Source organism: Lethenteron reissneri, unplaced genomic scaffold (assembly GCF_015708825.2).
Source record: "Lethenteron reissneri isolate LAM-NWPU_2019-01 unplaced genomic scaffold, ASM1570882v1 scaffold_1382, whole genome shotgun sequence".
NCBI lineage: Eukaryota > Metazoa > Chordata > Hyperoartia > Petromyzontiformes > Petromyzontidae > Lethenteron > Lethenteron reissneri.
In genome coordinates, this window is record NW_026891094.1 from 106,605 (window position 1) to 118,812 (window position 12,208).

Here is a 12,208-nt window from a genome sequence, read left to right on the forward strand (position 1 = left end):
AGAAGCTTTGAAGGCTCCCACTGGATGGCATTGGCAAGAAATCAGGAAGAAGAGTGTAAGATCATTATCTTAATGATAATTAAGGGACTACCACAGACGCATTAGTGCACGTGTGCTCTGGGAATTGTTTAACGTCGACATTGCACAATTCACAGCCATTACCACCAAAGGAAATGAATGACACTTTATTTTTTATTTTTTCCCTTCTCCGTGACTTGACCGAAATAACCAAGAATATGAATCCCTGCTGCAGTCACGAAAGCTTTGAATCGAAATTTAACGACACTTTATTAAAACTGCACGCTGTAAATGAAGGTACAATATCACACATCATAAATTAATTTTAAAAAACCTTCACTCGGATTTCTTTGAGCATTCACGGCAACACAAAGAAAACATTAAAAAAGTGATTGTATGAAAATACATTCATCACGTGTCACGAGTGGCCTCTCATACTCGCAGTTTTTCAGCTTCAAGTCCAACCATTAAAAATAAAGTCCAAATCCTTGCCTCCAGATACATTTTAGATTAGGAGAAATAAGCAAGTTTATTGCAACCGATAGGACTAATCATTGCATAGAAACAGGTTACAAACTTACTTATTTCTCAAATGCTGCAAAGCTCTGACCGACCCCAGGGTTGGTGGGCAATATAATGTTACAACTATTATAAGCCGTTTCACTTGAAAGGGGTTGTCACGGTCTTTCACGTAAAAGGCCGAGTGGGTCGAGCTGAAGCAGAACAAGGGTCGGTCCACGTGGCAAGGCAGTGATGCAGAGATGGGAAACTGCCCGTCTCACAGACACACACACAGGCGTATAAGGCACGTGGCACAGCAATGTCTCAAGTCGACTTAACAACATTAAACACAGCGCTCCCTCGCCATTCACGAATGTGTTGTCCGTGACTTTGGGCTATCCGTTGAATCGCATCTGGAACGCTGCACGGCCGCATCGAGACAGACAGAAAGTGATATGAGATCAAGTGACCGAGGAAGAATGTGATAAAGTGACGAGATTGATTATTTAAGGTCATTAATTAAAATGATCGGTTTTCATTCTCCGCGACATTGGCTATTCACCAGCATCTCCGGAACGGTTCAGAGAGGGAATACTATTCAATAAGAAAACAACGAACAGATTAAAATGACTAGTCCGTTATGCTGAGGAGCCATGTGTGGACATTAACAATATTTAATGGTTAAAATTGGGCTTTAAAGTTGTTACTTTTCCAGTAACTACGTGGGAGGCACTGGGCCATTCACAGCATCTTGATCGCATAAACATTCGTCTAAATGTGGACTATGGGATTAAAATTTGCGTTCAAATTGTGAACAAGACCTTGGGGAAATGAGGCTGTGCGCATGACGCCGCTCGGTCGACAGAAACCAGATGATCCAGATTCACCAAAAACTCCGAACCTTTACAAACACTAACCAGGCAAATACAAAGCTCAAGTTTACACCGTACATGCGATTACGATTGCAGAATTATATACATAACGCATTAATGCACGTGTCATCCTTATCCTGAGCACATCGGGTGACGCTCGCCGCGACTTACATAGGGATTGCCAAAGCAGTGCTGTACACACGCACATCAGCTCCAATGCTGGTCAGTCTTCATTGCTCCAGATAGGGCGCAGAATGTCAACTCCCTTCAGAACGTCACCCTTAGAACATTTGTAACACCGTGTGCAGTGTCCGCTCGCTTTGTCCACACGCAGCCTGCATACTGTGACAGCGGCTGTCTCTTAAGGAGATCATCGCCGGCTACCGCTGGGTAATCACCACGACTGCTTTGCACGACCGTGAGTAACACCGTGCCAAGCGGGTGGCCACCGTCAAGTTTCTTAACCTTCTAACATCTCACCAACTGCGGCCAACCCACCAACTGGCCTTGAGGCAATGACAGAGAACACTTCGACGACTGCAATCAACACATTCTTCCTAATAAAGTGACGGTATTCAGTGGCAAGACGACAAACGTTCCCAATGTTCCTCCGTGCTCGAAGGAGCCACGACGGAAACGACAGCCGTGTCAGCACCGTTCCATTCCACGTAACGCTTCGCGCGCAAAGGCGGCGTTTGTTGATCGCGCTCGTGCAGTCTGTCATCCCGCGAGCATCACCAATACGCGCCGACAGATGTGCCGTCCGTTGTCCAGTGCACACGAGGCGCTAGCTGCCCAACGCATTCGCGGCGACGCGGACAACTTCCCCTCCGCACGTCGGCGCCAGGAATTCTTCAGCGACGCGCTTTAAAATCCAACTCCATCCCGAGCCGAGCCACGCGATGGGAGGAGAGACGCGGGCACGTGCGTACATACGCAGCCTGCGATTCACGTCATATTCACGTTCGTTAGACCACAAGGCCTCGTGTTTTCTTCTTCTTCCCGAAAATGCCACCTTCTGAACCTATTTGGCGAAAGGAGGTGACCATCTCATAGGTCGAATCGAAATTCACGAACCCTTGGTATTCACTTCATTTAACCGCGTTTGCCATCATAATCTGATATGTACATCAGATAATGCACAGCACAGGTAAGTTAACACATTGTATGCACGAAAACCATCATTATATTTGGCTTTTCACATAATCTTCCAAATTTCCAGCTCTGAGAATTAAACATTTCGGTTTGATCGGCATACGATGAACATCTGTACAGCAGGACGTGCGATAGCGAAGTGTTGTGCGTGCTGGTCGTGTGGCGAGGAGATCACTTGAAGGGATCTCACAAGCAGCTGGATGCCATGTTCTTTCATTTCTAAATGTAAAACTCATTCCTTTAGGACTGACTTTTGTATTTAGTTTAAAAACTAATGTCGCTTACCCAGGTCACACTAGCAATAGAGGCATTCCTCTCAATCTCTCACCTAGTCTTCGATAAAAGTATCCAGTGACCTCGTTGAGAGGCCGACAACACGAAGGCGACGCAGGCACCGAGTCCATCGACCTAACCCGGTCGACTTGAGGTGTCCACAGGCGTGTCCAGGTTGGGGGGCGGTGGGGGGGGGGCGTGGTGGCGGTGGCGGGGGTCGTGACCATAGCCGGTGTGGCGCACATTCAAACATCTCTCGGCGGAAGAAATGAAACGTCCGAGTTGGCAGCTCTCCTCCTCCCCACCGCCACCAACCCCCCCGGGCCCCGCCGCGTCACAGCCGCCTCAGGTTGCGCTTGCTCCGCTTGGTGCCGGGCAGCGCCTCCGACGGCCCCCGGCGCGCCGTCCGCGCGGGACTGCACGGGCGTGACCCGTGCCACGGGCACCAGCAGGTCGCGCAGAAGTCGTACGCGCACGACTCCCGCGTGCACAGCGCCCGCTCCTCCGCGCGGCGCAAGCGCGCCGGAGACTGGCAGCGCGGGCACTTGCGCAGCGACTCGTCGCTGTGGAGCGTGCGGCCCACCTGCGGCGGTGGACGGAGAGAGAAGGGCGCGATGACAAAGCGTTGAAGGGATATATTGTCGTGTCTGAAGTGGAGGCACCTAGTTTCTACTTCCTCTTGGTTCTTTCGGTAAAGTCACGTAGAAGGGAAGTAATAAAATAATAAAAATAAACATAATAAAATAATTCTCACGACGTTTCGGCCACAACGCAAGCAGCCGTCCTCAGGTGAAGACCAGGTCTGTCGAGGCGACAGCGTCTGAATGAAACAGCACACGCGCTTGGAGCATGTATATAAGCTGGGTTGGAAGGGGGGGGAGAAAGGGCGTCTTGGCAAAAGAATTTGCATATCAAGAGGAATTTAGCATATTTATATTTATGGGAAATGCAGTTTCTACTTCCCCGTACCTGATAGAATTTAACATCGAGTATTCGAGTTAATATAAATTAAGGTGAATTGACAGTAACATTTCATGTTTCCCACAAGTACGTGTGGTTAATGCGGCTTGATGCCTTGCAGTGGGTATCTATTTGATATTTGAACACCCTAACACCTGTTTTATTGCCAGAATAGGGGAAAAGCTTACTCGTATTTTTCCATCACATGACAGAATCACTATCGCCTTGCCCCCCCATCACAAGTGTCTCCATACCGCCACGAAGCGCTCGTGCTGGCTGCTCGCTCGGCTGCTCGCCGCCTGCCCATTCGTGGGCGACGGCGTCGCGAGGCTTTGGCCGGACGGTACCAAGGGACTGCCCCTGGGCACCGGCTGGTGCCAACGTGCGTCAGCCACGTCGTCGCCTGCCCACGGGTTTGGTACGTTCTCCTGGGGAGGGAAGAGTCACAACGAGGTTACGCTCAAGCAGCCCGCAACGAACGTCTCCACTGCTGCCCCACTGCAATAGATTTCAGTGAATGGATCATGGGCTGAATATGGTCATTGGCTAATTGTCATGTGACCTTTTCCCCACTTTGACATCTCCAGGATAAATGAAGATTCCTAATGTATGCTTTAAGTAGAATGGGTTTAGTGCCACCTATGGAGCACTGTGCATGGTTACAGCTGACATCACGTTGCATTCAGATTTTGCCGTGTTGTACTGCGTTGTTATAACACGGTTCTGAGAATTGATTACTTTCAATTCGCATCAATAAGTGTAAAATGAGCTCAAGCCTCACGTAAATGACGTGACTTCTGCGTGGCCGCACACCAAGCGGCTGGAGTCGTTGACGCTCACTGGCCCCACACGTACCTTGTGCCAGATCACGGGCACCGGTTTGGGAGTCAAGAGCCCCAGCGCCCGCCCCCAGTCCACGGCAGCGCGCCACACTGCGCTCACTTGGCACAACCTGCCGCAAGACACGTACCACTTAGCCACGTGTGCCTTTCACCTGTCCCCATAACAGAGTTGGCAGTCCCGAGTTGTGAGACTTTATTGGGCAAATAAATAGCAATATTGCTATTAGAAGTGGTGAAGTAGTAGCACAGGAGTAGGCACACTACACAATGAACCTGGCAGCAGATCACATACGTGAGAATCGATATCTCAAGCAGTCCTGGGGAGCCTTCACCAACCGGCACCGACCAGTGTGGTAATTTCTAGATTTGAAGCTTTCGTGACTGCAAGGATTCAAACTCTTAGTTCTTTCGGTAAAGTCACCATGTAGGTAAAAAAATGAAATTAAAATTAATAAAAATAAAATAATAAACATCACGACGTTTCGGAGGCAACACAAGTCTCCGTCATCAGGTGGGACCGTCACAGCCAGAGACTTGCTGTATTGATACAGCAAATCTTTAACTGTATTGACACAGCAAATCTTGCAGCCCATGTATTGATACAGCAAATCTGGCTGTGACGGTCCCAGCTGATGACACCGTGTGGTAAAGTCTGGTACATGAACTGCTGTGACCACAGGCAAGGGGAGCGAGCGAGTCTAAATGGCTCATTCCCTCTTGTGGCCAGAGCAGCCTCCGGAGGGTGTGGGCCCCACCACTTGCGTACCTGTCGTGGTCCGCCGCCGACAGGTAGCCAAGCAGCTGGCACACCACGCGCCTGAGGCCCTTCTCCTCCAGCGCGGCGATTATGTCGAGGAACTTGCAGCCCATCTCACGTCCAATGAGTTGCTTGAGCGAGGGGCTCTCCCTCAGGGCGACGGGCACGGAAGCGAGCGCCTGCTTCATCGCGTCGTTGAGCTGCGCCGGGCTGCCGTCGGGAAGAAACGGGAGAGCCAATCAGCACGCGGCAACGTTCAAACCACGTGGCACGTCCCAATGCGATTGTTCGGCGAGCAACCACCACAAGGACGGACGGCAGTGCCAGTCACCGCTTGGTTGGTTGTGTGTGTTTTTGCGAGACTAAACCTGCAAGTGGATTTTATAGTTTAATAGTACACACCAAAAATTAACCCGTAAAAACAACGTTTTTCACTATAAATCCTTTATATGCGTGGCATCGGTTTTATTTTATTATTCATTTCAGTTTTTCTTGAGTAAGAGTTTCATTTTTATCACATTGGTATTTTAAATTAAATATGAAAAAAAAATTCCTAAAAAGTGTAAAATTTTGTAAAAAATGTTTCACGAAAATAAATTGTCACGCACAACGAGTCTGTGTGCAAAATGTCAGCTCGATTGGATCACGGGAAGTGGGTTAAAAAACGACCGAAAGATTTGCACGGTCGTAAGCGCGCAAGCAAGCAAGCAAGTGAACTTAATATAAAGGATTTAAAAATGTGAAGAATCATTACTAAAGCAGAGCCAGCGATGCTGACTGCGGCTGCCTTGTGCTTTAGGGGCCTGATGTAGACGACTATTTTTTTTAGCGTTTACGTCTTTCTGGTGTAAGTTCTCTTAATCTGGTTTCCAAATCCCACATTTAAATGAAATAGTCTAGCAGAATTTAAACACTTTGAGAATGAAATATGGATATTGTGAAGCCCTCTGGATGCTATCCAAACTAAACAGTCGAGCACACCTGCTTGTGAAAGCACACTCAACACAAGACAGATGTTTTGTTTGCATGACCACCCCTCGACCCGCAGCAGTGATGCTTTGCAGGGTTAATAAAGGACGCTCCATATAAAACATAGATTGCTTCATTTAGTTGGCATTTACACAGCCATGGTGATCTGCTGAATATCATAATTCATTCATAATCAACGTTTATGGGTTTAGATCGCTGCGTTATTTATAAATGTGTCGTAACCCTCCACCACCCGACACGGCCAATCAGTAAAAAAGTGTCACGTTGACAGAAGACAAAATAGTTCACTGCTTTAGCCCACCGGTGTGTTGAAGCGTGAAACCACAACATTTACAATTTGAGTACGACGTTTCGCTGGTAATTGCATCCAGCATCATCGGGCAATTCGCTTCAACACACCGGTGGGCTAAAGCAGTGAACTATTTGTCTTCTGTCAACGTGACACTTTTTTACTGATTGGCCGTGTCGGGTGGTGGAGGGTTACGACACATTAATAAATAACGCGATCTAAACCCAAAAACGTTGATTATGAATGATATTGGTCGCGAAAGCCTGCCACGTGTTAAATCACAATTCATGTTTCATGGTCTGATTATCTTCTCTTTTTACACGCTTTCATTTAACTCACACTGTCTCTTGTATCCTCAACTCTGTCTATTGCCGTATCCTCAAATCTTGTAACTCTATTTTACCCCACTTCCCAATGTGGTATCGACTGCAAACTGGGTATACGTATGTCATACTGATGACAATACTATATTCTAGCATTAAAAATATATATTTTTTAAACAATCTTTTGTATATCTTGTGTTTCGGCTTGGGTCTAATTGCCCACAATCAACTCACGTTGGCTGTAAATCACCACGGTCCCTTACGCCGTGGCAAGCTTCGGGGCCACTTCCTCGAGTCGTGAAGTTCTGCCATTACTCGTACGGTACATTTCATTAAAGCGTGTTTAAAAAAGAAGTGTTTTTAAATATCACTTGATTTAACTACCTCGTTTGGATTGCTTCAGACTTTTTTAGTACAATTATGTTGGCTCCGCTAACCTCAATGTAACAGCAGAAAATATTTAGCGTCGAATGTAAAGGGTCAATCCTGAAAGGTAGGATTCAATTCACGTATTTTTAGCATAAAAACTATCTCTATGTTAGGCGGCGACTGGGTGGCTCAGGTCAGAACTTGGAGCTGGAACTGCTGAGATCCTGGGGTTGTAGTCCAGCCAGCTGCCTGTTATAAAACTGGGATCTCACGGGCAGAGAGTTCCTGCTCTTGGTGGAAGAACCGAAGACTGTACAAAAAGACACAGCATAAAATTTGGTTGTTCACTAAATTTGACAATTCCAAGCACTGAGAATTCAAAATATTTTCAGTGATAGCACAGGTGGGAAAGTGCTGCCCCCAACTATGTGGACCAGAGGTAACTTTGTGGTATCTGATTCCGTGAGCTATTCGTTCACACAAAGAGGTGCATTGCTCAGCAAGTTACCAATGGATTATGTCTTATGACATGCCAAAAATAGCTCAATTGGGATAAAATGAGAAAATATAAAATACTGTGAAAAATATTGATCTGAATAGATGAAATGTGCTTAGAGCGGCCTCTCAAGAACACCCTGAAACAACATGAACAGCACCGGAGAGAGTCACGATGCCCTACGGGTACCTGTGCCTCCACGCCGACGTCGATGCTCGACCCGAAGCCCCCACAGGCGTGGCCTCCTGCAGGCCCTGACAGAACCGCCACGCCACCTCCTGCTGCAGCCTCAGGGCGGGCGTGAGCACCGCATCGGCGCTCACCACGCCAGCGCGCGTGGGTGGCGTGGCATGGCGCGACACGCACGGGGGCGCCGTGTGCACGGCGGCGTTTCTCAAGGCGGCACTGGCGACGCCGTCTCTCGCCGTGACCATCCTCCGCTGGCTGCGCGTGTTCACCACTCGACGGCAGCTCGGCGACCCGGACGCCGCCGCCGCCTCCTCCGCGTGCCGCGCCACCTGTACGTTCGCCCGGCCGTCATCGACGTCCGACCGGGAGCCGCCTTCGCGGATGGTAGAGGGGCTCTGCAAGCGGCCCAGTCTGCGGCTACGTGGCCACAGGTCCGGCGTGAGGTCGTCGCCCGAGCCGTCCAGGCTGCGCTCATCCGCGTCGTTGCCGCCCTCCGTAACGACGCGGCCCCTTTCCGAGAAAACGCAGCGAAAGCTGCCGTCGTCGTCGACCGCGGGAGAGCCTGGCACCGCGTCCCTGCCGCCCAGCGAGGGAGAGCACCGCAAGCCGCCGGGGGATGACGGGTCCAGGTTGAACGTGCGCGCGAGCGCCGTCACTGGCGTGCGGAACACGGAACTGGCGCCGCGCTCGCGGCCCCTGCGGTTTGGCTGCGGCGTCTTCAGGAATGGCGGCGAGAGCGACGTCGACGCGCGGGCACCATCCAGAGAGTCGCGGCCGCTCGTGTCGCCGTCGTCGCCGTAGTCGAGGATGGAGGAGTTCGGCGTGAGTCTGATTCCAGAGTCTCGCTTCTCCGTAGTCGGCGAGAACAAGCTGGCGTCGGGGAGGGCAACGTGGCCGGACACGTCCGGTCGCCGCGTGCCCACGGCACCACCGCATTCTGTCCCCATGCCCACGCCGCTTTCGACGGCCTCTGCCTTTTTGCCCAAAAGTTCATCCAGGGTGTTACGCTCCCCTGCAGCAAAGTTATGTCGGCCGGATTTCGCCAAATCCGCAGAGTCCTCGTCTCGCTTCCAGCTGCTCGTCACAGCCGGCAGGAAGGGAGAGTCGTCCAAGTCCACGGATGTTCGGGACCACGCCGCCACGCTCGCGTCCGATCCCGGGCAACTTCTGACAGAGCTGCCCGGAGCATCCAACCCCTCGCCGCCTGCCTCACGGGACACCGTGCCGTCGTCAGTGACGCTGGAGCCCAGGCCCGAGTCCTCGTGCACCGCCGCACGGTCCAGCGCACGCCTCTCATCGTCACAGAAGCCCTCCTCGTCCTCCTCAAGGCCACTCGGATCCGTGTAGCTGCATGAATCGCTGTCGGTCCTGTCAGACTTGATGCCATCATCCCTGTTGTGGCGCGAGACCGCTTTTGAGTGCCGAGGCCGCCGCGTCTTGGCCACGGGGAGCTGCGTCACGGCCCTGGGGCTCACGCTGGACTCGCGCTTCCCTCCACGGGTCAGTGCCGGCGAAGAGTTGCACGGCTGGGGACGTGGTGGGGCGGCCCGATGGGCCAGCCCGGTCAGCCACTCAGGCCTCGATGACATTCTGGAGCACCCTCTCGTCCACGTTGCCTGAACAAAAATACAAAAGGCAACAAACGCGCTCGGGTTAACAAATGCGTAGCCATGTGAAAAAGTCAAATGCTTTTTAATCTGCTGTTCAGATTTACCCAACACTCAAACCAGGGGAGAAAGTTTTTTATTTTAACTTAACCCTGCAAATATCTATAACTGCACAATAAACCGGTCTTAATATAATGCAGGCAGGTCGAGCGGTGCATGAGCAAAGCCCCAAAGCCCCACCGCTGTACGTTCAGATCGTGCAGAGTGAATCGCGATGCCGTTGCTCACCCATAGCAACACCACCGCTGCAGACTTACGCCACGGGGTTTTTTTTTGGCGCCTCAAATTTCAAATTCCGCGCCTCTGGGACGCGGGGGCTTGCCCGCGCAACGAGCACGATTACATTTTCGACAACAGACAAGGGTCCAACCAAACCCCTACCAGGCTACAATTCGCACTTGCTAGTGCACACAAGCCGATTGGGCCAAGCGTCTGGGAGCGCGCGAGCCGACTGCGGTAGCCACTCACAACGCTGAGACGAGCAGCGGCTGAGTCAGAGTGAACTATCTTCTTGGTTCTTTCGCTAAAGTGACGTCGAAGGGAAATAATAAAATAATAAAACATAATAAAATGCAATTCTCACGACGTTTCGGCCACAACGCAAGCAGCCGTCCTCAGGTGAAGAACAGGGCTGTCGGAAAGACAGCGCCCGATTTTTTATTATGTTATTTTATTTATTTTATTATTTCCCTTCTATGTGACTTTACCGAAAGAACCAAGAAGATGAATCCCTGCAGTCACGAAAGCTTTAAATCAGAGTGAACTACTTCAAGTGCAATAGATTTACTCTGCTTAGGCTTGATGATCAGTGCTGCAGAATACATTTCGCAGATCAGCTGCCAATGCGATAATTTATTATTCTCGGATTTAAATGTCCTACGTGCTAATCAACTTACACGTCCATAATAGAAGATTTTTTTGGGTTAAATCGCGTAAATGTATACTTGTATAACTGCGGGGCCCAAGCCATATTTATATATGTTTACGCGATCTAACCTCCATTATAGACGATATTGGTCGCGAAAGCCTACGTGTTAAACTAACTTACACGTGGTCCCGATATCGGAGACCCCATTAATGTAATGCAACCATCGGCACAGAATGAAGCAGGTCAATAATGATGATAATCGGCGTGGTGGTGTTAGCGTTTGTATATTAATTGCTCCAGGGCGTGTTAAACAAAGCCACATCACCCGAATACTCAAGGATCGTAACCACGCTCTTGTAAACCGTTCAGGATTACAATATTACACGCGTTATGTACCAAACAGGGTCGACGCATTTATAAACACCACAATAATTTCCAATAATCTTCCTTCTCAAGGGACGATTTAATGGTGATTTTGGTCAAGAGCTGACTATCAAGCGTGTTGTGATTGGTGGGAAAAATTCAGTGATGTTTTCCCAATGTTTCTCTTATTTCAGTGGGGAGTTCATAAATGCATCATCCTATATTTTAGCCTATTCGTCTTTCAATCTGTTCGGGATTCTTTAATTTGCAAGAGGCTTCTTATGATGCTTTCAATCGAAATGAATAAATGCTGGCGCTTTCACTGCGACGATTCCATCACGAAAATTACATCATAAATGACGACAATGTAATCCACAAATCAATCAGGTACAAGTGATGTAAACATTTTTATTTAAAGCTTTCGTGACTGCAGGGATTCATATTCTTGGTTCTTTCGGTAAAGTCACGTAGAAGGGAAATAATAAAGTAATATAAGTATAAAAAATAAAAAAAATTCTTGCTGTGGATTTCACACCTGATGATGATTGATTGTGTTGCAGTCGAAACGTCGTGAGAATTTTCATTGTTTTCTATATATATAAATCGCGAATCTGTCTGTCTGTCTGTGTGTGTGTGTCGCCGGACCATACGCACTTTCATTGGACGGCGGTTGCCCCTGGCAACGGGTAGCGACGCCTTCGCCGCTTTCATTGGACGGCGGTTGCCCCTGGCAACGGGTAGCCACGCCTTCGCCGCGGGGTGGACGCCATTTTTAATTCCCCTTAAAAATAGGCGCACGCATTAACACGCGACTCTGACGTAAATTCATCAAAGTTTCACGTCCTCTTCACTCCCCCCCCACCACAATGTGTGCAATTACTATTATAGGGTCGGTAGATTATTCAATTATAGCGATTAGACAGTATTATTGTAGTGCGGGGGGGGGGGGGGGAACGGCACCCGTACCCAGCGTCAGCCGGGTGGCAAAATCAGGCGAGGCCGGAGGCTCTGCACGGTGCTAGGCCTCGACACCCACCACGCGACTCTGAGGTAAATTCATCAAAGTTTCACGTCCTCTACAGAGTCGTGAGGGAGGGACAGCGGTGAGGGAGAGAGAGCGGTGAGGGAGGGAGAGCGGTGAGGGAGGGAGAGCGGTGAGGGAGGGAGAGCGGTGAGGGAGGGAGAGCGGTGAGGGAGGGAGAGCGGTGAGGAAGGGAGAGCGGTGAGGGAGGGAGAGCGGTGAGGGAGGGAGAGCGGTGAGGGAGGGAGAGCGGTG

General features: G+C 49.9%; 1 protein-coding gene across 3 annotated transcripts; it reads right to left on the reverse strand.

Annotated features, from left to right (window-relative positions):
* Positions 1 to 248: 248 nt before the first annotated feature.
* LOC133362136 (F-box only protein 43-like) lies at positions 249 to 11,706 on the reverse strand. Of its 3 annotated transcripts, none has more exons than XM_061581093.1 (6): positions 11,587 to 11,706; positions 8,035 to 9,650; positions 5,388 to 5,588; positions 4,635 to 4,731; positions 4,034 to 4,207; positions 249 to 3,402 (listed from the first exon to the last, which is right to left on the reverse strand). In XM_061581093.1, the coding sequence occupies exons 1-6, from the start codon at positions 11,641 to 11,643 to the stop codon at positions 3,154 to 3,156; spliced, it is 2,394 nt and encodes a 797-aa protein (XP_061437077.1). In that variant the 5' UTR covers positions 11,644 to 11,706; the 3' UTR covers positions 249 to 3,153. The 3 variants fall into 3 exon arrangements, with proteins under 3 accessions (XP_061437077.1, XP_061437076.1, XP_061437078.1); XM_061581092.1 differs by having other exon boundaries at positions 4,561 to 4,731; XM_061581094.1 differs by lacking the exon at positions 249 to 3,402 and having other exon boundaries at positions 3,623 to 4,207; positions 4,561 to 4,731.
* Between the last annotated feature and the right edge of the window lie 502 nt (positions 11,707 to 12,208).

Excerpts from the sequence above, each read along its gene's own strand:
- LOC133362136 (XM_061581092.1), bottom strand. The coding sequence starts at position 11,643 with ATGAAAGCGGCGAAGGCGTCGCTACCCGTTGCCAGGGGCAACCGCCGT. Across the intron at positions 4,208-4,560 it reads GCAGAAGTCACGTCATTTAC|GAGAACGTACCAAACCCGTG; the intron begins GTGAGGCTTGAG and ends TTCCCTCCCCAG. Across the intron at positions 3,403-4,033 it reads AGCACGAGCGCTTCGTGGCG|GTGGGCCGCACGCTCCACAG; the intron begins GTATGGAGACAC and ends CCACCGCCGCAG.